At 38.9% G+C, this 26,828-nt stretch overlaps 1 protein-coding gene across 1 annotated transcript in view; it reads right to left on the reverse strand.

The window, feature by feature from the left end:
* Positions 1-223: 223 nt before the first annotated feature.
* The window catches only part of LOC148019683 (protein EXPORTIN 1A-like), a 35,974-nt gene continuing 9,369 nt past the window's right edge, over positions 224-26,828 (reverse strand). Inside the window, exons 2-32 of the mRNA XM_087699813.1 lie at positions 22,700-22,816; positions 22,322-22,414; positions 22,155-22,226; positions 21,449-21,556; positions 19,647-19,729; positions 19,348-19,486; positions 19,196-19,264; positions 18,048-18,125; positions 17,865-17,927; positions 17,716-17,760; positions 17,465-17,572; positions 17,271-17,363; positions 16,938-17,141; positions 16,784-16,843; positions 16,578-16,688; positions 16,359-16,456; positions 16,084-16,192; positions 15,931-15,996; positions 15,106-15,204; positions 14,871-14,951; positions 3,346-3,435; positions 3,144-3,229; positions 2,873-2,953; positions 2,595-2,777; positions 2,437-2,503; positions 2,231-2,341; positions 2,012-2,119; positions 1,456-1,593; positions 1,240-1,380; positions 987-1,091; positions 224-904 (exon numbers count right to left, since the gene is read on the reverse strand). Of these exons, the coding sequence (XP_087555939.1) occupies positions 782-904; positions 987-1,091; positions 1,240-1,380; positions 1,456-1,593; positions 2,012-2,119; positions 2,231-2,341; positions 2,437-2,503; positions 2,595-2,777; positions 2,873-2,953; positions 3,144-3,229; positions 3,346-3,435; positions 14,871-14,951; positions 15,106-15,204; positions 15,931-15,996; positions 16,084-16,192; positions 16,359-16,456; positions 16,578-16,688; positions 16,784-16,843; positions 16,938-17,141; positions 17,271-17,363; positions 17,465-17,572; positions 17,716-17,760; positions 17,865-17,927; positions 18,048-18,125; positions 19,196-19,264; positions 19,348-19,486; positions 19,647-19,729; positions 21,449-21,556; positions 22,155-22,226; positions 22,322-22,414; positions 22,700-22,816 (3,129 nt within the window). The 3' untranslated portion in view covers positions 224-781. The remainder of the gene's footprint in view (positions 905-986; positions 1,092-1,239; positions 1,381-1,455; positions 1,594-2,011; positions 2,120-2,230; positions 2,342-2,436; positions 2,504-2,594; positions 2,778-2,872; positions 2,954-3,143; positions 3,230-3,345; positions 3,436-14,870; positions 14,952-15,105; positions 15,205-15,930; positions 15,997-16,083; positions 16,193-16,358; positions 16,457-16,577; positions 16,689-16,783; positions 16,844-16,937; positions 17,142-17,270; positions 17,364-17,464; positions 17,573-17,715; positions 17,761-17,864; positions 17,928-18,047; positions 18,126-19,195; positions 19,265-19,347; positions 19,487-19,646; positions 19,730-21,448; positions 21,557-22,154; positions 22,227-22,321; positions 22,415-22,699; positions 22,817-26,828) is intronic.

Here is a 26,828-nt window from a genome sequence, read left to right on the forward strand (position 1 = left end):
CTTTGGTCAAGCAAGCAGCTTTAGTTTAAACCGTTGTGAGACTATGTATAGTGCAATTCAAGAATCCTAGTTTAACAAATGTATTGCAGGACTCTACTTAGCCTTTCTAAACACTAGATTATAACCTTTCTAAACACTAGATTATAACATCAACTATAAAACAAATCCTATGAGCACAATTAAGGACCCTACAATCAAGAGGCACAAAATCTCACAAAACACAGTACGAAAAACAAACCTAAAAAAAACTCGTGGTTTATACAAAAGGGTCTCCATCAACAAGTGGAGGTTAAATCCAATCAAATAATTATTTGCTGCCTGAGCCACAAACAAAAACATTTGGCTAACAAGCTTTTTCTTTTGCTCTACGATCCTGATACCTTCAGGCACTCTGATATGGGGAAAAAGAGTGCCATCAGCACTAGGGTCTCTTCTTTTCTATAAGCATGGTACAGTGCAGGCCTTGCACCTGCGAGGGCTAGGATTTCATCAACAATTTTGGGAGTCTGCCAGAGCTTCCCCTACTTCAACTACTGAAGACAGTGAGGCCTTCATTGAAAGGATATTTTACCAGGAACTATTCCTGAACCTTATAGAAGATGCCTCTGATCTGTCCAGAAGTATCACTAGTAGTTTTGGATGACTCGAATCAGCTGGCCAATCCAGCAGAAATGACTCTTTGAAAGTATAAGATGCTTGTTTCCATTCCCAGCTTGATGAATTTGGACATCAAACCCCAACATAAGTAATCCCATCCCTACCCAATGATGGAGGGTTTACCTTAAGAATCTCCCATCTCATCCTGTAGTTCACTTGGAGCTATCAATCCTGGAATAGTTAACATGCGCTGCCGCTCTAGTTCTCTTTGAGCAGCAGCTTCTTCAGCATATAAGTCTTTGTTATCCTGTCCGACAAAAGTGCAGAAATGAGCTTAACACCATAACATATCAATAGATTTAGCCTTCTGTTGCCTTTGAGATTGGTACCTGAGCAGAGAACTCCTTGGACTGAATCAGAAAATCTCGAAGGTGAGTTTTAAAACTACCTAAGTCATGCCTAGTCTCAAACAACCCACCAACAAATGTCTTAACCTGCATTACACCATACATTTCTTTCAGAACTAGGCTTAGTATACCCTTTAACCTGTCTTTTTAATTCAACTAGGTGAAACTGCCAAGACATTGCTCTTTCATTTTGATGCAAAAACGTAATGTTGGAGCATATGAGATTCAGGTTTACCTCTGAAGGCTTAATGTTTGGGAAGGATGTACTTAGAAGCTTGATGGTGTAATCATGCACAAAGGTTATGTTGTTTGGATAAGCCGTCAAACCAAGAGCACTTACATCCCACAAGGGCTCCGTCAGTGCTCCTGAATCAACCTGGAAACAACAAGAGCTCATCATCCCTGATTTCTTTGTTCCCTTCTCTGCATGAGAGATCCCTTGAAAACTCACCAAGCAAAAAAGATGTTGCAATATGAGTACGTGCAACTTGAACCCTGGCTTGTGGAAAGTATCAGTAAGCACTGCAAAAATCTCCTGCTCGATCGTGAGGAAGTAGCTCTGATGAAACTGGTTACAAAACTCTGAAAGCTGCAGACCATCCAAATCCAAACAAGAACATTGTAAACTTGACCATAGTAACCCAAAGCTCAGGGGATCTGATCTTCTCAGAAGTACTTATTGCCCTAGGTTGCTACAGGCTCAACTGAGCTGAGTCAAAGACAATTTATGACTTGTAGCAGTCCTCCCCTAAAGATGGGACTCCCCCTTATATGAGCTAAGAGAGCCTTGAGCTCCAATCACATGCACACAAGGAAAGACTCAACAATGAATGCATCTGAGATTTCATCCAGATTCACATTCTGTCTCCATTCTCCTGAAACTAACCACATATCCAGATTGGATAACAATCTAATAGAACACCCAAATCGATCATATTTCAATACTCATTCCCCTTAACATTATTCTCATTTCTGACCCTTACAGCAGCAGTTGGAAGTATGTGTACCTGGAAATTTGAAAGCATTTCAAGTAGAAGGTTTAGACCGGTCTCTGCAACATTTCTTTCTGTGTGTCGAAATGCCCATATGATAGAGTCCATAACAAGCTTTAGTTGCTGGTGCAAGAAAGAAACTCTCACAAATTTAGACAAAATGTATGAAAGCTTGATCCTGCCCAACTGCTATACTTGATTAGAATTGACTTGCTTGTAAAGCAAATGCTTAACCTGGCTAGATAGCTTGAAAAGAGCTCGGAAGCAGTGACTTGCAATTGCTCTCAGAAGAGAGAAAAACTTCAACCTGTGTTCAGGGTAGTCCTCAAAATTTTTTGTGATCATCTGTACGAAGAAGAGAAGGAATATTGTATTAACCTCATACCAGAACCCAGGGTGATTATAGAGAAAAGGGCATGGTATGTGAGAGAATTGCTCACCTCTAATGTGCATGCAAATACTGCTTCAAAAATATGAGGGACATCCTCAAGCATAGAACTTTTGAGCCTGCATACATGCACACATAAATAAAGTATGCAAATGCTGTCTAACAGTATGCCACCAGTCTGCTAATGCAATAACTGAAGGAGAGACTAACTTGTTGATTATGGTGGCAAACAATGACAAAACTTCAGACTCTCTTGCATCAGAAACATTGCGGGCATAATCTCCAAGTATGGGATCCATCATTGCAGGCACAAACTGCTTTGCGATCAGCTCTTGGTCTTCTGACTTATCTACAAACGTCTCTATCAGTTTCAAAGTCTCCCTCTTCACAGACCTGGACAAACAAGGTTATATGAGCTCCTCATGGAATGGATAAAACCAAAAGGCTTCAGATAAAAGTGCACGGCAAACAGTAAACAATCATATTACCTTAAAAGCTTCACAAAAGATGTCCGCGAAGCATACTGACCCCCTGCCGCTATGCTACTGGATATGAGTTCACTGTACATCCTGTCAGGCAGTACAAGTTTAAAACTTCTTAACAGCATAAGCACATGAAAAGCCAAACTATTATCAACATATCAAGGAGAGAGATTCTCATGTGATCAATGCTAACAATTGTTCCACCCCAGAGATTTACTATCTGTGGTAACCAAAACCCCAAGAATAATACAAAAAAGAAGCAGAAGAAATAACAAACCTGTACACATTCAGCATATCCAGGTAGATAAGTGATATTTGTGTAAGGAAAGGCTGTCCAAGGGAGCTTGCAACACTTGTATTTGTCTGCATAGCCAGTAGAGGGTGAACACTTTCAGTGTATAAGACAATAACACAGATCTTGAATCTGAGGGGTTGAATATTAACTCTTTGTCCAGCCAATGTCAGAATCATCAACTTACCTGAAGTATATTCAGCACCGTTCTAATGACTTCTTGATCTTTCAAAAACTCAACACTCTGCCTAGCTTGTCCTATTATCTCTGCCCATCTCTACATAAAACAGAGACTTAGTCAAATCTATGCCTACAGTTCCAGACAATCTTCTGCTAAAAGAGATCTTTCAAATTTATACAAAAAAGTTTAAAACAGCAAAAAACCAGCAATTAGATGAAGGTTTAGAGACCATATAGTGTCAGCTCATAACATGAAGCACAAATAGCATAACACTCAACATTCCTAGCCTTAGATAGATGCACACTTGTTGATTCAACAAAAAGATATTACATACTGATTGGTTGATCATTTTCTGTGCGAGTATCAAACTTCTATTTTAGCATCTGTCAGTTTTATCAATGGACATAGATGCTTGCAATACTGCATTTGTCATATTCCTGCCGGCAAGAAGAAAGGGAGCAGGTCACAGGATCAACCAAAGGCTAAGGAAGGACCAGACAACGGTGAGGAGGCAGGCTTACCAAGTAGGAGCCAAACTGCAAAGGATTTATCCAATAAAGCAACTAGGATTTAGCAACTACATGCCAAAGGATTTACTTACTGAATAAGCAATATGCTTCATTGGCAGCTTAACGATCAGCACTCCTTTATAAGTTGCAACCCTAGGTCATTCTTAGATGTTTCATATCGGAACAATGCTGTGTTGAGCTACAAAATGCATTACAAACTTATTAGCTCTTTGAAAGAGCCCCAAAACATGTTGATTACCAACATTTCATTAAAATTACAAACTTTCCTAGAGGGTGTCTATGTCCCATAAGCCAAACCCGAATTTGAGAGGATCCACACATCTATAATGCAAGCTGCCCTTCCACTCAGCTTCAATCCTGTTTTGCAAATTCCCCATCAACCAGCACCCAGTCTACACTGCTGCCCACACCCCTCCTTGGCGGATACCTCAGTTCATGTTGCTGCCACCCCTTCCCCGGCCTGAGATCCCCCTAACACCTGTCGCTATCACTCCTACTGCATCTACGAGCTGACCCAGGTCTGCATTTATTGCTGCCTAATGTCGCCCTGATCATCCCAGAGGTTTCTGTCACAAACAGCCACCAAATTGCGCAGCCAGAAGACTGCATTTGCAACAGTCTGCTGCCCCCCAGCATCTTCTCTCCTCAGGAGCAGTCACCAGCGCAGGCTCATTTCCTTTTTCAGCCAGACCTGCATTTTAGGCTGCTGCCCTGCCTGACTACACTCTGTCTGGGTTGCCTTGTTGCTGCTGCCATTGATCGGCCTGATCTGGACAGATACATCACCCTGATCTGCATTTGCTGCTACTGATCACCTAGAGACACGAGAGTTCAAGATTTTGCATTCACTCTGCATAGTGTGTTTAATGCATTGAGCATTGTATTATTCATTATTCATTCTTCAATGTTCATTGTCTCTGAGTTACTCTTCACCTCTATGTTCTTCCATTATCACTTTGTCTTTGTCCCACACTTTTGTTTGTCTTTCGTGCCCAAGAATTTCTGTACATGCCGGTCTAGCCTTGGCCCAAAGACAAATTTGTGATTACTGACGGTGCCACAAAAGGTCCTACAATTCATACTACCAAATACACAGACAAAAGCCCATTCTGTAACTGTTTTGTAATCAAGGATTAAGGTTAACAAAACCCAAAACATACACACTCAAACCTGTTTTAACTTGCATTGCTGAAAGCCTTGGATTGACACATCTACACACAAGATACAATTTTTCTAATTATATTCCAAGGTATGGACCTCCAATATGAATTCTTGACTTTTCTACCTTAGATAATGTCAGCATAAATATTCGAAGCATGCCATGACACTATACTGACCCCTATCAAATCTAATTGTGAAGATGTCAACCAATATATTGAAAGTACGCCATGATAGTGTACTAGTTGTTCATTAAAGATCCCCAAAAAGGGATTTTGCCACTTTGTACAAGACTTCTTCTAGCTCCAACATGGTCTATAAAACCTGCTCCCATTAGAGTCTGGTTATTGGACATCTCCACTCCATGAGCACTCACATCAATATCATCTTCTTCACTCTTTAATTTTCAGCTTGCATTCATTCATCAGATACTTTTCTGCCTCTTTTTGCATTTTATGTTCTTGTCTCGATTCACTGTGTTTTAGTCACGTTTGTATATTCTGTGTTTTCTCTATGCAAATCCTAGCATATCTTCACATGTTATCAAAGCCGTTGCTACACTAAAGAGTTTCCTATACAGCTATCATGAAAAGCTTGGTATGCGTGAGTTACACACTATAGGAGACCTTACGAAGGAGACATCATGCTCCCAATGAGGAGAACAATGTATCCTCCCCCTCAATTCCTTGCATTTACCAAAACATTAAGCAAATGTTGAGCATGGAGTTCAAAAAACACTTGCGTAGAAGGTGGTCCGACACTCCTCAATCTCCTCTCTATACTCTAATAGGAGCAGCAAATCAATCAATGCATTCAGCTCGTCCTGCTGGCCACTTCTCTACTTACGAAGGACATACCACTATCCAGATGACTAGCCATCCATTGTCTTCATCTCAACCAAGATCGATGTCAGGTTCATCCAATCCATTTGAATTGCATAAGTTGAAACCCATGTTTGTTCGTTGTTTCTATTGTGCCGGATCCAATTGCAAGTCACCATGGAGACCAAGACTGGTATCATTATGTTAATGTTAACAAAGGATGCTCTAGAGGCAAAAGTGCATCTAGAGCTATTGATAGTACATTTTCTTTTGTTCCATATGAGCATAATATTGGTGCTAATCAAAGTCGATTTCCTAATCTCTCTCTCTTTTTGAACGATCATGTAGGTTCTCTTGAGCATGCTCTCAATGGCTTAGGATTAGACTTCACATTTGCATCATCTACATAAGATTCTCTCTTTTGCATCAAGTACATTCTTAGGCTTAGGACATTCTATTTCCTCTCAAAATTCATATCCGTTCCTACACATTAGCTTAGATCGTTCAAATCTAGATGCTAGGTATTTGCTAGGATCTCACACTTACCCACATGTGCATGCCGAGCTACACGTTGATCCTCCATTTACCAAGACTACGAACTACATATGTTGTAACTCCCACCTATCAAAAGCAAGCACACCAGCATATTCAGATATAGATGTCTTGTGTATCCCCCTCAAGCCTCTTGCACCTCTATCTACACCTACTCAAACATAAGGATATCCATCCTATACTTATGGTGTACCTCTACGTACCCCATGGGTCACTCAAACATAGGGATATCCATCCTTGGCTTATTTATAGTATACCTGTCCATCCTCCTTGGCGTACTCATATATTGATCATTATCACCAAATGGAGAAATAAACTTACTAATTTGATTAAACTTCACCAAGTTTTTCAATTAAAATGAACTGTAATTTTACTATCTCTAGCTCTTGGTATGGTGACCATTGCACTGGGCAATGAAGGGTTTAATACTCCGCATGCAATGGACAGGTGTATAAGCCAGTGGTCAAGCGCTAGGAAAAGGAATAAAGTGCAATGCAAAACTTTCATTAAATTACACCTTAGAATAGAATTACATTGAAAGTTTTGCCTAGTAAGCAGCTCACTTTAGTTATAAAGCTCGTTGCTTAAGTTTGGTAGTGAGCAGCTCACTTATGATTAATAACTAAAGCATCAATTAGCCTTTAATCAAATTTAAACTTTGATTAAGGAATAGTCACTGACTCATTTAGAATGTTGATTTGGCTATTTGGAATCTCTCTCTCTCTAATTTGATTAGCTCAAGTTTGGAGACAATCATTCTTCTCATTGTTGCAAAGATTGCATATTTCGAGTTTCAACCATGAAACATAAATTGTCGACATCAATGAAGCAAGGATATCAATCAATCTTTTTCTCTTGGCATAGGAAATCCAATTGCGGCACGAGCTAAGATCCTCTCTCCTCTACTTGTGAGAGAAACAACATGGAATTGCATGGAAACTATACATGATAATTATCAAGGCAAAAAAAATACTTTGTGAAATTTGGCTCAAATGTTAACTGTAATTTTTAAGGTTAAGTAAGTTGACGTATTCGTATACATTTTTTATCACTCTACAATTGGTTGGAGACCAACATTCAAGGTAATAAGATCATTGTGCACACATGGATTAGTGGGACCACAAGAAATTGCTAAAAGTACAACCATTGTAACTAATGCCAAGCATACATCTATAATCTAAAGAAATACTAAGAGGAATGCAAAGCTTTGAGACAAATATGTATCATGGGATGTAAGAGCATTCTAGCTCTAATTGTGTGTAGATTTTATTGTTGAATTTACTATTATGATGAATTTACGATTATGTTCAATTAAGTATTTGCTAAAATGTGTTCTACTATCCTTTGGGTTCTCGAAGTCCTCTTTCATGGTTGCCCAGTCGTCACATCCCCACCTTTCTAAATGAGCTAGAGCTTGTGGTTGTCTCGAGGAGCAAACACATGTATTTTGGCTTGCTATAATTCAATTATAGCAGGGTTTATACTCGCCTCAAAATAATGTACAACAAGGTGCAAATACTAAAAGATGTCACACAATAATGATAATTGAAGTGAGAGACAAGATTTGCCCCTAAAAAGTGCTCAACACATGGATTTGAGTCACTAAATGCTGAAACCGCTTCCGAACAACGAGCAACGAGTGTGATTCATAAGCATGCAACTCAACCACATGCAACTCTACAAGGTGCCCAAGTAGCAAATGCAGTGTTTAGGACACAATTGGCAAGTGCTGTTATGAACTTCGAACAAATAATTCAGAAACCTCAATTTGCTAAACTTATGCACTTGTTTTTCGATATTAAAAGCAAATGCAATATTTAGGACACAGTTGGCAAGTGTTGTTGTGGACTTATAACAATTGAGTCAACAACCTCAATTAGCTAAATCTATGCACTCATTTTTCGATATTAAAAGGAAAAAGGTTGCTACACATTCTAGATAGCAGAGTCTCACGAGTAATCAATCAAAAGTATTGCATACATTGGCACTTATAACGCCCAATGTACAAGGAACTCTAGTTCAGCAACATATTTGTCCATTAGGAAATAATGTACATTATGTTTCTAACAATTCCTCAACTTTCTACATATCTAAGATATTTTGGGGGTGAATCAACGTTTCAAGTTGTGAATGCCAATACACATCTACACATCCAAGATATTTTGGGGATGGCTCAATGTTTCATGGTATGGATGCCAGTACAACTAACAATGTTGTCATTCAAAAAGCAACTAGTTTTCAACCATCTATGCGAGGTGTTCAAGGGAACTATGTTAGGGCATGTAGTTCAAAATGCACCATGGCATGTATCGTGACATTCATATGCGACCAAGAATACAAACTATAGTGTTTGGTCAATTGGGTGGCTTTGTTGGTGTGGAACAGCAGGCATAGTGTGCAAGATAGATTGAAGGCTTTGACCTGCATTCAATTGTTTGATGTAGCCTACTCTAGGGACAATTTTTCCAGGCATTCGAGAGTGCACAGGTAGCCACTTTCCTACAAGAAAATGCATTTTAGCAATGAACAAACCTTTTGATCCAAGACAAGGCACTAGCAAATTTAGTGCATATTAAACACAATTTCTCTACCCAATGGCTCGCACACACTTTTGACATGGATGTGACAATAGTTGGGCACAAATTGGATGAAATTTATTGTGTTGATTTGGAAGAGTATACAAATAACTTTTGGGCACCTTTGTTGTCAAGTGGCTCTAATGGCAAACAAAGACCTACAATTGTGGTCTACCCAAAGAAATCCATGACTATTATATGGATAAAAGTGACCAAAATGGCGCGATTGATCAAAAATACAAACACAACTTGTGCATTGATGAAAGGCAATGCCACAAGATTTAAGGGTGACAAAAATGCTTCAGAAAATAACGTTGGAAATAAGACCAACAACACTAAACTTTTGAGCACCAAGTTAAACCCTCAAAAAAGGGTCACCAAGCCGAATATCAATCTTAGTCACTCTTTCAAAACAGCAAACAAGGCAAAAGATCATTTACTAGTTCCTAGGAAGCTATTGAAACAAAGGCAAAGTATGATGCAAAGAAATGCAATGTTTGTGAACAAGAGGACCATATAGCATACAAATGCCTAGAATGTGAGTGCAAAAGACAACAAGGATCAAAAGACAAGAAGCATAGAGCTATAGCCCAACTCCTGTTTGATCTTGTTGGTGAGCAGCCAAATACAATTGCTTCAAAGTTTAAAGCTATGTCATGCATGGGACAAAGTGAGGGATCAAAATGCTTTAGTTTTCTTTAATACAAGTGCTCATGCTAACTTCATTCCTCCAAAATTGGCAACCAAGTTGGGCATCAAAGATAATGATTTGGGTGCCATGGATTAGGCTAATTTGGCTTGTCTTAAACAAACGAAGCCAATAAATCATTTGCAATCGTGGATAGACAATGAGGATTTTGACATGCTATCATTGAAGAAATAGGTTGTAAATTATAGATTTGACAATTTTGGATTTTCTTATTAGCTATGATTCTATGCAGCAAGTCTTATTGGAGTAGATACTTTGATGCATATATTGTAGCAATTCTTGAGCTCCATATCTTATCATCTATGCATAGATATATTGTGGTAGTTTCAAGAAGATGAGGATTCTAATGTACTTCTAAATAGTTGAATGTCATTATGTTACTATATTTGTAAGGAAGTATTAATATTGTTATATTAGGTCTTCCACGGTATCATAGAGTGCATGCTAAAATTGATCTTTGTAACTAGAAAACCACTCTCACTCACAAAGAAAGGCAACACATTCTTGATTTAAAGCTAAAGGAAGAGTCCATTCATATTGTGTTCACTTCAGCAATTTCTTCAATAATGAAAATTCATCTTTCTGCGTACTTCGTTTTTGCAAAAGATTTTAGTAAAGATGATGCTAAGTCTAATGTTTCAATGCTGAATAATGAGCTGATAGAATTCTTAAGTGAATTCCAACTTCCAAGATTGTTTTTCTAACTCCTTACCACGAAAATTACTATGTGAAAAGCCAAAGGATTATCCCACTGACCCAATGTCTTACAATATGCTCCAATTCGGCCGCCCAATACAACATTAAGTACAGCCCAGCAAGAAGAAATAATAATTAGGTTAATGAGCTGTTAGAAACAAAATTTTCCAACAGTTTTGAGTTACCAAAGGAAAAGATTTCAATCAATCTTTGCTGTAAACCCTAATTTATAGCAGCAATTAGGGTTTTAACATCTACCTCGAGATGCATGCTCAAAATTGAAGGCCAAAGACTTGAATTTCAATAGCTGAAATTGAAGAATTTCAAGGAGATTCAAAAGGCCCACCAACCAATTTCAATTTGGGGCTAAATATGTCTCGCAAGGAGCAAGGTGAAGGCTAATTCCCCAAGCAAACCAAGGGGCAAATTGGTTTGAAGGCTTGCTAGTCATTAACGACAACAAGTAACACTTGAATTGGTGAGGAAGATAGGTAAATATGAGTTATATTCCATTCATTTGCAATAAAAGATACAAAAATACTAAAGGGGATACTATAAGTCAGGTTATTACCACCCTATACAAGGAGGAAGGCTGGTTTTACAAGCAATGTGTCCTATTCCTTCTCCTTGTTGACTATATCCAATGTAACCTCCATCTTTTCATAGCCTTTTCCTTAATCTTATTGATGAAACAAAGGTTTGCCTAAATGTACACAAGTTTCTATGTACGTTTTGGAAGAAACCCGTTCCTTCTCTTTGTTTGAATAAGAGAAAATGTGCTCCAATTCCTCTCACAAGGGGAGGACACGAGACTCTTGTAAAAGTACTCTTTTAGTAAATTCTTCCAATTTGAGTGTGCATGCCCTAATTGTCTCCCATCATTTCCTACATAGATGCATTTTTTTCTTATGTCTTACAATTGGCTGAGCAAATATACTTGATTCTAACTTTTAAAAGTCCAGCTCATCACATAATACACCCTAGATATCCACTTCATGTTTTGTGTATCCTTTTATCACAGTCATCCATCTTCATGCACCTTGCTATGTCCCTGGACATCCAAATGGATACTAATAGCACTGGTCACAATGGTTATGAGGTGACTTAGTGCAAATGCACTAAGTCCACCTTGGGGTGAGAAAAAACCAATCCTATAAATGGGACTGAAGGCCTTATTGTGCACATTCATTGTGTGATCACCATTCTTGGACTCATGGTCCATTGGCCGACACATCTGTATACCAGGATGGTATTGGCTAGTGGTATGGAACGTCAACCCTTAGAATGTGGTCGTGACCCAAAGTGCTACTAGCTCCCAAGCTCGAGGGTGAGTCTATTTGGCTCTGTGGCTAAAGATGAGTCTAATGTCCAATATCTTTTAGGATGAGTTTGGCTTGTGTCGTGTCTCGTGTACAAGTTGGATCCTAGGGAAACATTTCACACCTATTTGTCACTATCATGATTCTTTGCTTTCCAAATAGGATATAATATAAAGGCAAAAACATATAAATGTGAATGCGTCATAGACCATTTGTCCACACAAAGCTCTTCAATTTTCTACAACCTAGTGTCTCTTGTTCCTTCTAAAGATTCCATTTTCTCTATCATTAGATCTATCATCTTATATAGAAGCCCCATAGTGTCCCCTTTTTTGTCAACAAGATTAAGGGTTTTAAGAATGGGTACACAATCCTTACAATCATCTTGATATCATTCTGAAAGCTTGCTCCTAAAATAATATCAACCACTTCCATTTCCTTCATAGTATGCAAAGCCACCATTAGTTACAAGCCATTGTAACATCTCTCCTTCAACAATTCATCAACATGATAAACATATAAGCAAAGTGCATAGTTGATGGTTTGAATAATTCTTTTTGGCTGAATTAGCCATACTTACACATAACATATGTAATAACTTTGTTTGCTTTAGGTAACACGAGGACAATCCATGGAAGCTTCTAAATATCTTCTAAAAGGATATATAAGCAATAGCACATACAACTAGTGAAAAGTGTGTTAGAAGACTTTACCAACTCTCAAACAATTAGATGTGTTATCTATATATACATGCGCCACATAATCTAGCTCAATATCAAGAATCACATCTTTCAAGACACCAAACATAAACTCCCTAAACTTACATTCTCCACTTATATCAATGACTTTTTAAAAAACCAAACTATAAATGGATATAGCCATGATATTTATGATAGGCCTACACCTTGTATCTAACCATCCATCACAAACAAATTACAATACTCCATCTATATCTCTTCTACTACTAGCTAATATCATCCACAAGGTTTTTTGTGTGTCGGCTGTGATATGAAGGTGATCTATAGCTTTGACCCACTTGCTTAATTGCCTTCAATATGCCATGAAAATATGAGCTCTTTGTTTTCCAAAATGAGATATCTTATGAATAAAAGAATTGACAAACAGCAATGTTCGTCTTCTTCCGTACTTGTATATCCCATGTTTTTACCAAAGCACCTTGTGATTTGGCCACTTTTTTCATTTTTCTCAAATACTCATGAGAGCTAGATTGTCTATCTTACCCAACATATACATCTACATTGCTAGTGCCACTAACATAAAAAGCATCTTCCAAATCTGACACACATGCATTAACGTTCATCGTGGAGTCTTATAGTTCAACCCCCATATGCGATCCGAGACATACATTCTTCACTCTTTATAGTGTTGCATTACACTTTTTTACACCAAGACTTGTCAAATCCAAAATGTGTGCCCTTATGCATGGTATTGTTATCCCAATTGTGTCCACAATACTTGCATCTACATATATTATTCCCTCTTTCAACTATTTTTACAATAGTTCCATGGTCCCATTCAACTTTTTCCTTTCTTCTCATCTTCAAAACCTCACACAAACATAATTTAGATGTGGCATTGTTAGCATCAAGTAAAGACATTGGACTATAAAAGCTTGCTTCTTTTTTGCACTCTCTCTCCTCTTTCTCCTATAAAGAGAGCTCTTTTTTCCTCGTTCTACATCAATTTTCTTGGTTGTAAACTCTTGTACATCAACTAAAGATAGCCTAAAGTTTTCCCCATCCATCTCCATCATCATCCATTTCCCTTTTTATTTACTATTGTTTTAGAAAACAGCAAACTTGTACATCAACTAAAGATAGCAACTTGTAAATTCGTTGCAACACTTCCTTCTCAAGCTCTTCTTCCATTTCAAACACAAGAAGAAATTCGTTATCAATATATTGTTGTTCATCAATGGAAAAATGCTGATTTTCACTATTTCTACTCTCACCTTGTAAAGGCATCAATTATTTCTCTTGCATAGTAAGTGATACATGTACATCTTTACATGATCTTATGAGAGTGAGAATTACTACTTCTCACTCTCAAGTTAATTGTAACTAAGCTCTTTCCTAAAATACATAGATTGAGAAACAATACACTTCTTCGAGAGGGTTACCCGTCTTCAACTCTCAATCTTGTATCGATTACTATTATATTTTCATGGCTGTAATTTTCTCAATAATTATTATATTCAACTTTAAGTATTTGTTTTCTCCATTACTTGAAATAGTATGTGTTGAAAACAAACGAATATCATGATTGTTGAGCATACTACCTTGTTCGAAGCATTTGCATACAAAGGCTCATGCTACGGCCTCAATTCATTCAATTTCTCCACTTCCTCACAACTTTCCTTCAAAAAATCCTATTCAAGGACGTACACAATGATAGCCCCATTCTTAGGCCAGTTTAGAGTTTAACACTTATCCACTATTAGCTCCTTAGGCTATTTGAGTCAGGCCCATAGACTAACATATGTCCTTTAGGCTATGTTTGAAGCTTCCCCTCTCTGAGCCAAGCTTCAAATATCACTTGATGCTACCACATGCTACTTCTCGGACACCCCTCTTCCAACCCAAGTGTCTCTCCATCAACCGATACATCAGCTTTCAGCACCACATAGCTAACGTCAGCTATTGTTGCTCCTTCGATGCACTAAACATCCTTCTCCTTTCTGTGTTTTGCATTTTTATCTCAGTTCACTGTGTTGTAGTCATATTCGTACATTTTATGTTACTCATGGCAAACCCTACTATATCTTTATACTAACCTCCCTCAAATCTTTGATTGTGAAGAAGATCACTACTGCTCAAGCCGCAGAGTCAATTTTCTCATTACACCACACAACATTGTACCGACTTCTATCTCAAAAAGGTAGCTATGTAAGGAAGGAAAAACAAAACATCTAATGCTCAAGCCACATATGTCCATTTTTGTTTGTAAATCAAAACTGTAAAGAGGTAGTGATGTTTCTGTTCTTAACGAGGGAAGGAACGCTTATGAAGAACCCAACATGAAGTGGAACCTATTACTGAACCAAGGACTTTCAGACCCCACCGAATTATGCTAAAAAAGCATTTCCCTGACTAGAACATCAATCATGCACAAAGATGCAACTCAGTAGTGCATGTTGTAAGATAAATTACCTGATTAGGTAGCTCCATAAGCTTTTGCAAGTAGTCATCTCGCTTTTGAGGATCCCCTTCAGCCTGAATCATGAATCCAACCTAGAAGACTCAAACAAACCAACATATACAGATCAGTTTCGTACATAGCTTGTAATAAGTTGCAAAATAATTATGTTTTAAAAAAAATCATTGCATGAACAAGATTCAATCAATCTTTCTTTTCACAACTCAAAATTAGAGCAATCCAACTTACAGCTTCATAGAAGGAATGTATTTGATGATTCTCAAGGTCCATTATAGTAGAAGGAAGCCCCTTTAGAAGCTCGAGAACAAAAGGATCAGATTCACCGACCTGTAGAGTCAATTAAGATCCATCAGGAATACAGAAACTCGTCAGTTTTCATCAGCATCTCCTACAAGATATGCACGTGCATGCACTTTTTTTTGGTATAACCATTGTATTGAATTACATCAATTGGAAAAACACCTATGTGCACATTCTCTCTCTCTCTCTCTCTCTCTCTCTCTCTCTCTCTCTCTCTCTCTCTCTCCCCCAGAAGAAGGCATATACCTGGTATTGGATCTAGTCAGTAGGTAACATGTTTCCCTCTCCAAAAATGAACTTTCTATTTAGTTTAGCAGCAAACAGTACCATAAACCGAGCTTAGTAACACCAGGCTCACCTCTTTAAGGGATAAACGGAATATTTTTTTTTAGCACAAAGAGCTTAAGGACATTTGCATATCACCAAAATCCCTTTCCTCCAAACATACCTTGATTTTGGAGAGCATATGTAAAATATAAAGTATACTACATGATGTATCTAAGCCATGAGCACTGCAAATTTTTTTTATACTATGGGCTTGGTTTTACATAAAATACAAAGACTTCATTTTAATATTCCCCTCCCCTCCAATAATAAGGTAAAACGATCCTAAACACATCACCTAGAGTACTTGTTGAGAGAGTAACCATGCCCTAATACCTGAACACGACAAAAACCTGGCTAGAATATGTATGCAATTAAACTCCACTTTATGCACACAAAAATCTGAGCATACCAAATTTAAGTACTTACCTGAGTAATGACAAACTTCCTTTTACACTTCTGAACAATCTTCAAGAACGTATCACATGCCATGTCCTGATCAGACAGGCACAGGATTAGAAAACAAAGTTTTCTTGGAGATAAAATCATAAAGACTTACCTGCCTTATAAGAAACCACTCACCTGCACGCCAGGGTGTGTCTCATGCATGAACTCAAACAGTTTGTTGACCACAGTCTTCAGAAACTTCCAATGTGCTCTTAAAAATCGAGGATATTGCCCAACCACATACCTAATTGTTGCACACAGCATTATATACTTGATAAAGATAACAAGCAAGTCATATATAAGCAAGGCTGCCTAATCAAAAGGGCTCAATTGACATATCATGTAAAAACCTATAGAGCCAGTTCAGAGATGAAGGATATTGCTGAGCACCCGAACTTCAATGTACTCACATTATATTACTAGCTATCACAGCTTTGTTGTCCTTGCCCTTTGTAATTTCACACAGATTCAAGAGGTCCCGAATCACTGTCACTAGAAATCGATTTTCCTGAAAGCCACATTTTTCATAAATTACAGTCCAGAAAAGCCTCAAATCAGCCTGTTCAACACCAATTAAAACACAGCACATACACTTCACCCCAAAAAACAAAAAAGAAACATATTCTAACCTGATCCTCAACCATAGACCCAGAAATTGAACCAATAGCCCAGCAGAGTGTGTTCAGATTGTTCCAAGACCACTCTTCACCATTTAGTTGTTTACTCAGTTTTTTTAACATCTGCCGGACAGAAGCCAGTATAAGTGACATCTGAAGAATGTCTCTTGTGAATCCAGGTACAATCTACCCAGTACCAACATCAGAGAAAATTGTACCTGTTGTTCAGTATCTTCATGATCAAGATGAGAGAGGTAGATAAGAGTTTCTCGCATAATCTGCAGTACACAGGAGTACAATTTACGAGTTGGTTGGCATAGTCATGCAACACACTGCAGGAAGGGAGAGATGTTAAGAGCACTGAAGACTCACTTTGTATTGAACAAGAACATCGTTATCCTTCATTGTCTCTCGAACAATGTTGCCATTTTCATCCTCTACAATCAAAACCTCTTCTGGCTTAGCCATGCGGCTGATCATGAGAAGCCTCAACTTCGACATTGGCAGCACATAAAGTTGTTTTCGCTGCGACAACTGAGATCCAAGTCCATCTACCAAACCAGCTACTAAGGGTACCTACAAAAGCCATAAGCGGTAGAGAGTAAGATAAACTGATCCAGCACCCAATGACACATGGCCTGAACACTTTTAAATTTTAGACGGCATCATCTCTATGATTGGAAGTTTGTAAGTGACAAAGTTAACCTGCAAACCCATAGCTGCAGTTGCAGGATTCTCAACATTGCATTCAGACTGATATAGGTCACATACAAGTGAATTCCAATAGTCCAGACACACCTGTACGAAAAAATGTATAAATGAATCAGCTGTGTTTCCTGCAAGACCAAATAATAGTAAATACACTAACACAAGTACCATCACCCTTAAAAAACTGTTACCTTAAACAGCTCTGTGTCGTCAACATAAGAGATTCCAATTAAATACTCTAGTCCAAGCAACAGTGCAGCTCGATTTTCCTGTGTTCCTTCCAGAACACCTATATGTGCCTGAAATTAAATCGACAGCAGTGTTAGATATGGATCACAACCATAAGCAGTTTTTAACAGTCAGCCAGAACAGCCCTACTAACAAGCACCAAATTGCAATTGTAAATGGGTTACAAACAGAATACAAGGATATGAAGGCTGACCTTGAAGAATGATGTGAAGAAGAGAGCCAGATTTTGAATAAATGCCTATAATATCCAAAAAGAAACATAAGAATGATATGCAGCAACCTATGACAACAAAGAAATAGCCTAGACTTTGTCAAAATACATTCTCTTTTTGTAAAAAGGACCTGGTCATCATCAGATCCATTTGCAAATGCCTCTGGAATATTTGTTCCTGGAGGTAGAATAAGCTGTAGATAAAGACAGTGGAAACAACAAACACATCGATAACTTGCACAAACCACAAAGTTAAGAGAATCAATTATGAAAAGAGCAGCAGTAGAAGATAAAAGGGATGTTGAAAGAACTACCTGCAGTTGCACCATAAATATAGTGTAAAGCTTCACAAACTGCGGGTCATACATTTCACCAAAACTTAAGACGGCAACCTGAAATGGTGAATCATAGTTATTTGTAATCTGTGCACCTGCATGTGTGTGTGTGTGTCCCTTCCCTCCCTCCCTCTGCTACCCTACTGATAAACCTCCCTCCCTCCATTTTCCTCCCCCTCCCCTCAAATAAAAATCACCCCCCCTGGCAACCCTAGTGGTAAAGTTCAAACCACACATGCACATGCACATGCACATGCACACAAATATGTATGTACTTTTGTATGTATGTACATGTGTGAATAATGTGTGTATGTATGCATTCTAGTCATGTGTGCACACGACATGCATCATTGTTTCCCTTCCTCAAGAAGTTTCGACATTTTCCTCATCGGGCAGTTTCAACATTTTCCTCATTTCCCTTTCCTCGAGAGGAGTTTCAAAACTTTGATATTCCAATGCCCTCTACTGGACCTATATCCATCTCTTCCAGCAATAGTTGCAGCCTTCAACCTATCAAGTATGGCATGATGGCACACAGTACGTTTCCTCCGAACCTTGGACCCCTGTGACTAACAAAAAGCATGATCAGTTGCTGAAGGTGGTGTTTCAGAAGGGCCCTACAATCTGCATGCAACAGTCAACTGATGTAGCTGAACAGAAAAAAGCACCGGATGGTGGATAGAGGCTTTGAGACCTGTTCTCAGCCTTCCATGTTTCTCTCCTCTTCCCTCACATAATTTGAATGTGTGAGGTGAGAGGAACAGCCACTGACCACACACAACATTTCAAACACACTTAACATTTTGACCATGAATGGTAAAGTAAAAAATTTACACCTTGGCATATGGAGTGGCAAGGGGCATGAAATGCCCTAAAGGTCATCTTTGCCTTTTGATGCAAGATCCTTTCACTATTCAAAGTTGGTAAACTTGGATGCAGACATTTATTGTGATTGTGCCATGGATCTATATTAGGATGGTTGTGCTAGAATCATGTGCGCTATAATGCAACATTGTAACAACCAAGTTTTACCTCTGTTAAGCACTTTAAAACTTTTACCGTTCATGCTCAAAAGGCATTGATCCAAAGAATAGACAGAGAACAATAACTATACTGCAAACTTCTACCTCTGTCAAGCACTGTAGGGCCAGATTTCTGTAAGCCACCACAGGGAAAAGCTTTAGCAGTGTGTCCAGCTGCAGTGAGAACAAACTGTCATTAGCATATACCTGAATTTGGCATTCAATGACAAGTAAAATCTCATCTGCCTAAATCATACCAGTAGAGATTCAAATATGTAGCCAAATGGTATCCATGACAAGAAGGCATGAAGAGTTCCTAATGTAGCTCGAATAAGCTCCGGACGTTGTGAGATCGAGAGAACAAACAAGCACAGCTCATGGATAAGTTGGAATTCACTACAAGCACACCAACATGCAGTTTAAGGTCAAAAACTGCGTGTTAATATAGAATAACAATTAACACATGAATGTCACAGTGATACCATCATAGTCAGTACAAAACATATAGTTTCAGCCAACAAAGTACAGCGAGAAGTAAATATAGCCGCAAGCAAACCTGTTCAAAGACTCTTTTAGCTCTTTAATCTTCGTGTGTGTTAACTCTCCACGTGAAAAATCAAACACCTCCTCACTCAGAAGCTGCAACCAAAAAAGTTGCCTCAATAATACAGGTTTATTTATTGCAGAAGTTCCAAAGGTTTAACATTTACTTATCTGGCTGAACAAACACCTTGCTTTTTCACAGCAAACCTCCATAGTTTAGTAGGCATTGTTAGATTGAGGATGATGTGGATAATCCAATCTTTGTCTACAAGGAAAAGTTTTCCTTTTGCGTACTCAAAAAGGGTTTTTGGTTTTGACTGAGAAGTGCTAGTTACACAATCCTCAATCAAAAATCACATATTGTCAAAAGCATTGTTTAAGCTGGCTCATACAACAAGAGCAATATTCGTATGGGTTGAACTTGGTATTAAGCATGATGTAAAGAGATGCTATGATTAGCAGGCAAGTTTGCAGAATGCCCGAAGCAAGTCCAATTTTGAGTCAGTCCCAAATTCAGGGGGAATCACACTCCAATTGAGGCATTTAATACAAAGTGGAAATTTCCAATTTCACAGTGAACCTTCAAGGCTCAACTTAATCAAAAAATTTATGACATCCCCACACCCATACTTGGATTTGAAGGAATGCCCACCATATGGATTTATTTGAGCCTTTTCCTCAAGATGGCATTTTGTAAGTTCTCTTAAGTTGGGAAAAATGTCCACATCAAACATCCCCTGTCAACTTGGGGAAAATTTTGAGAGTTATACCAGACAAGTATCTATTGTTAACTTGGACCAACTGTAACCATAACAAGGGATTCAACTTGCCAAACTTGGCCTTTTGTCTAGGAGCCATTGACTTAGCTACTATATCAACATCAAACAAAGTTACCACTGCTTCTACAATGAAGCTATCTACAACTAAGGTCAACTGGCATACTTCTTGTGAAGCTGTGATGCTGATACCTTAAAGTTCTACAGTTCATTGTCAAGTTTTCCAAACTCATGGTTTTGGAAAAGAAAAAGTGCATGAGAATGTGTTGCCCAAGAATATCCCATTTTGATATTAGTGCCTACATTTGGATGGTCTCATAATTCCTGGTATAATGATCCACTCCTTTGTCAATGAAAGTGTCCAATGTGAATTCTTTTTTGGCTATGAACCTCACTCTTATCTAGGCAGGTGGCAGAATGGGTTCATCTTCAGGGCCTAGCTTGTGGGCTCAAAAAAGATTCACCAATACAGGATAATCAGAGAATATATTGCTGTGACCTTGATTAGACATCCAAATATGTAGCTATATTCAAGAGTACAGGTGCAAATTAGCCATCTCCCATGGCTCGAGAGTACCTTGAAACTCCCATTAATTTTATAAACAGGCCACAGCATGACCAGTTAAAAAGGAACCTTTATGGAAAAATGAAGGAAGGAAGGCTGGTCAAAGCAAGTCTGAAGAACAAAATAGACAAAGAGACAACATCTGCTGAAGTCTTGGACCTGTCTTCAAGGATAGATAGAGGAAGAGACAGAGGAAGGAGTATAAAACAGAGTGCAGGTGAAAAGGAGGAGACCAAAGGGAGAGGCAGACAGAGAAAGAGAGGGAGGGAAGTAGAGGACACAGCAGCAATGACAAGAACAGTATAAAAAGAGCATCAATTTACATGACTCCATTAGCTGGCAACTCACGACTTTGAACCTTAGAAAAACTTGCCCCTTCTGTAGGGTTCTCTGGTGGTAACAAACAGAGAAAGCACAACTTAATCACAGACCCACATAACAGATTGAATGCTGGAGACAAGCAGTTTGGAGCACCTTTAGAATAACCATGCAGTTCTCACAAAGTGTCTCATTGCTTTTAGCAGCTGCTACCAGATCCGGAATAAACCTTGGCCACTTAGCCGGCCACTCATGCTTCAAAACCTGAATGCAAAACAGCACACATATCAGTAACTGGTTTCTTCTCTTGTATTTCTATAGGTGCTGTTTGGCTTTCAAACAATCTCAAACGAAGCCCTCGATGCAAGGCAAAAAATTAAGACTAGCTTGTTCACAGAGAAATATGGACCATCCAAAATCCAAGTTCAACAATACTTGAGCAAACTCAAAGCACAGATTAAGCATCGATAATTCTTGATGGGCGAGTAAGGGTTAATTGTTCTGACAACTCTTGCTGGGTGAGTAAGAGTTAATTGTTCGCAGAAAGTTGATACCTCTTCAGAAAATTCGATACCTCTTAATGGGTGAGTAAGAGCTAACTGTTCTCAGAAAACTAGGATTGTCTGTCTCAGTGATACCAAACACTCATGATCTACCATAAGGAAAAGAGAGATACTTTTGAGTGCTTTAACAAGGTGAAAAATGCACATCAGTTATGAATTTTTGGGTTTCATAACATGATTCTAAACAGGTAAGCACCTGCCAGGCTCAAGACAACATTCTAAATCAATGTGCAAGCACAAATGACTGGTTAGATAACCTAGTTACAATTATAAAAGTTGGTACTAGTCAAGTGGTGCACCTGCACAAGAATCACATTTAGCTTATTCACATAGAGGCGTTCTCTTCTGAACGAAGCTTCATTACTGGAGAGCTGAAAGAAACAATTCAATGCCAAAATTAGTAAGCCATTGGCCTTCAGTTTATTAAGCAGCCCTGCATAGAGAAGAATCAAGAGAGAATGCCAACCTGAATTATTAAATCTGAAATATAGTTTTTAATGCCTTCACATTGCTCCAAAGGCAAGGCATTCCAACGATACTTAATCACCCCTTCTAACACCTGAAACAGTATTCCCCAAACCATGAGACATAGAACACATGTGGACTTATGAAGTCTTGCAATTTACTTGCCAACTACAATGTGCAGAAATCAGGTGTCCTAAAGAGTACACACAGAAGTCCCCTTCAAGTACACATCAGAATACTTTCGGAAGAAAGCACATCACTGTCAACCTGCCCAAAAAGAATGTGGTATGGAAGAATGGAAAGGTTCCTACAAACAGAATCATGGAAAACCACTAACCTCATCTGCAGTCAGCTCAACATATCACAGAGCATCACTAACCTGGAGAGCATAGAACTTTGTGTTCAAATTCTGAGAGTTCTGCAAGATTGCTACTACTCGAGTCCATGTATCTGGATGCTCCTGCAACTGCCGTAAGATTCTTTCTGCTGCAGCTCTCTGCATCAAAAAGGCAAAGATGAGATTAACCTAGCTTGCTTCACAATAAGTCAATCAAAGTTTGAAGACTCTTTTGATGAGATGAAATGTATTGTTAATTCACATTGAGAAAATTGATCACAGCAAGATTAAGCAGAATATAGGCTGCTGCAAAGGACCACACCCTAGAGTGTCTACCCTGAAAGACATCAGGGCTCCAGAAAGAAATGTCAATGAAAATTCACATAACAATCCCATGGGTTCAAACGTCAGAACCTATTTCAAAAATAGAGCCCCTGGAACTTTATTTCCACCTAATGCAGCTCCATTAATCTGACCACTAGTGAGATATCATACATTCAAGCAAGTGATCTATCAAGATTCACTAAATTAGAAATAAAATTTACACTATCTAACACTTCAGTAAGGCAGAATGAAGGCAATATCATTCTGCCACACTCTTATGTGCTTAGCTGAAAACCATGCAAGTGAGCATAAAGATCTCAACAAACTGAGAAAAAACACTCTGTTACTTACTAAAGCAGCATCACCATATAGATTGTATTAAAAAAAATGGCAATCAGTGGGCATATAAAATCATTAGCTTCAAAGATTCAAGAAAACAGTGGATAGAATCAGGAAGCAAGAAGAAGGAAAGACAAAACAAAAGAACTGATAAAATAAGGAATGTGAACAAAGAGACACCAAATCTACACTTAACCCCCTTTCCAAAAAAAAGGGGTTTAAACATGCCTTAGAAAACTATAGCAGATAAGACAGATCAGGAAAGAAACTGCTGCAAAAAACCAACCCACGTGCAATGACTTTAATCTGTCAACAGAAGCGAGAGTGTGCTGAAGCTCAAATAATAACTTGGCCATAATCATGCAAGAAAGAGAGGACAAATGCAGGTCCATAGCCATGGCTGTGGGGCTAGATCTCTCCCTCCCAATCCACACAAAAGCCCTGACTAAATAAAACTCACATTATATCTCAAGCCTAAGTGCTACTGCTACCATGCAAGAAAGAGAGGACAAATGCAGGTCCATAGCAATGGCTGTGGGGCTAGATCTCTCCCTCCCAATCCACACAAAAGCCCTGACTAAATAAAACTCACATTATATCTCAAGCCTAAGTGCTACCCGCAAGGGCCTGCAGCCTCATTGCACTCTGCCAGTACAAAACACAGTGGGAATGTCCATCCACTGCTAGATTTTCATGCTTAAGACTAAGCTGGGTTTGGCTGAGATGGAAAGTTTCCTCTGTTCTTCTTATTCGACTGCAGGTTGCACATGGCCATTGGACTGCAAACAAGTAGTCAGCTAGTGGCAGTGTGGCCTGCGACTTCATTGCATGAAACGCCACAGTTGCCATGAAGCACATTTTCTATAGGTAGGAAACGTTAGAAACATCCCGCATTTTTGAAACGTAGGAAAAGGCTGAATTGAAAATTTATCCTTGAAGATTATTATCAGCCCAATTTTGCATGTTGGATCAAATTGTCCTTTTTTTCCAATTAAAAGATGGCGTCTAGAGACATGGATTTGAGGTTTAAACACATTTAGTAACAGCTTTCATAATTCATGTCACATGTCACATGGTCCAAGGATTCATTTTGATGTCCTTTAGAGGCACAAAGTGTTATTGCTATTCATAATGATTGTAGCTTGTATACTTGAGAAATTTTTTAACTAAATTACTATTGTTCTTTTATATTCATTAAATTTGGATGATAAATCGTGAATATGGGTACCATGTATGTAAATTGTTGGTCTATACATGCTAAATCATGCTCGCAGCTCAACATGCATTTTGTTTAGGTCCATGGGACTTGAAATATATATGTTTATGTAACTTCAATTTCATCTTCAACCCATTTCTTACATTTTAGAAAACATGTATGAAACCTTTGGAGCCCATTTCATACCTCTTGTCTTTGAAACCCCTGGCAACTATGCAAAAAAAAAAGTGGAAATGTCCATCTGCTAGATGTACATGCTTGAGACTGAGCTAGATTTTGCTGAGATGGAAAGTTTCCTCTGTTCTTCTCTGACTGCTGTCTGAACATGGCCATTGAACTGCAAAAAAGTAACCAGCTAGTGGCAGTTTGAGTCCCGGCAGGTGAGTAGACAATACACTGTAACCAGCAGGCACAAAGAGAGCCCCTCCCTTTTTTCCAATATCATTGCATTTTCTGGCATGGCCACTGTGTTTCCCTTCTCTCACACAACTGGAGCATCTCAGTCATTACTGGCTGCCGGTTGGTGGCAGGGCTGCCTAGCAAAGCATCTTGTTCACTGCAATATTTTGTTTGAGGCAGACCTGCACCTGTATCGATCCACATGACAGTCCATCGTACTACATTTTTTTTTCATTGCTCAGATTAACTTTTGTTTCTCTCCCCACTGGCTGATTTGTATCAGCTCTAATATCAACCATTTGAATGAACCCCCTGCAAACAAAAACCCGTTATCTCCAATACACCAGCTTATGGCAAGCGTACACTAGTGTGGAGCCACATAAAAGGCCATCCTGCAGTGATTTAATTATGGCTTCTGCAGCAAGAATGTTTGATAGTTGTTTTGTATCTTGAGCCTCATTTTTCATGCCAGAAAAAGCTAATGTGAAAGTGGTCTGAGCTTGTATGATTTGACACAAGCCCACCTATGTGGCAATCCATAGTAAGCCATGAACCCTACATCGTATCAAATTATTATCTCACAAAATAGAAACATGTGGAACCTCAAGGGTTTTCACTTCCCAAATCCTACATACACTAAAAGGACAGTTTTTTTGGGGGATATCCCTCCATTTTGTCTAGAATGACTTGAAGCTTTCATGTTATAGTCAAGTCAAGGAAACACACCAAGCTTTTTGTGAATTTGACACTGCTCATGTCCCCATCAATGCCTATGACAAATCTCTAGAATCTGCACAAGTACACTTGAATCTCTAAATGCTTCCTCATCTGCTGTTGCTCTACCTTGTTGCCTTTCAAACTAGGGATTGCCAAGGCCCCAAATGTGAGCATCTTAATGTGATACATCCTTGGACATCCAAGATGGGTGCTTGCAAAATTGGTCACAACCTTGGTTTGCTTGAGTGACTTTAGTGTGAAGTTAACACATCCAAGACAATTAAAGGGTCTTGCAATGTAAACACAGTAGGGCACTTTTGAAATAGGGCAAATTGAGTTGATCTATAGAACTCAATGCCCATTTGTACATTTTACCATGTGATCACCATCATCCATCTCATCATGTCTGTAAATTGGGATGGTGTATTGATGGTATGGGATGCTAGCTCTTGTAATGTGAGTGTGGCCCATTGTGATACAGGTCCTAGGGTCAAGGGTGACCCCATTTGGCTTTATGGCAAGAAGGTGAGTCCAATAGCCATTTCTTTAGGGTTTCTTTTAAGTGGGTATAGGTGGTTGGTGTGGGACATGATGGCCATGAGACCTAGAATCCAAGTGTGGTGATCACATAGTAAAATGTACAAATGGGCCCAAGTCCTACAACTCCTCAACTGTAAACCCTACAAGTGCTCAACTGCATTCACATTATCAACCCTTTAGTCACTTAGTGACCTAAGGCTATGACCAATGCTACAGGCACCCATCCTAGATCTACAAGGATGTAACACAACTCTTGGCTTATCTTTTCAAGTGATCCACTCAATGTTTACCACCTTGTAAGTGTTAGAGATCATAGCCTGTTTGGAGGGCAGCTGCACAGTCGGACCAGCAGGGCAGCTGCACAGTCGGACTGTGCAGTCGGACTGCCATGTGGCAGTCCGACTGCCTGCAGCCCAGTCGGCTGCATTTAATGCAGCCAACCTATTTTCTGGCTGCGCCCTATTTCTGGCGCCCTATTTCCTGGCAGATTTCGGCTATTTATAGTCGACACTTTCAGCAGTCTGGACACGCTTCTCTGACGCAGATTACAGACCGGTGACGCGCAGATTCTGTCTCTGTTCACAGATTTCAGACAGCAGACAGTGCAGACTGCAGCAGACTTCGAGGTGGACAGCA

Source organism: Lygodium microphyllum, chromosome 19, assembly GCF_053477565.2.
Source record: "Lygodium microphyllum isolate KBCC chromosome 19, Lygodium_microphyllum_v1.1.10, whole genome shotgun sequence".
Taxonomy (NCBI): Eukaryota; Viridiplantae; Streptophyta; class Polypodiopsida; order Schizaeales; family Lygodiaceae; genus Lygodium; species Lygodium microphyllum.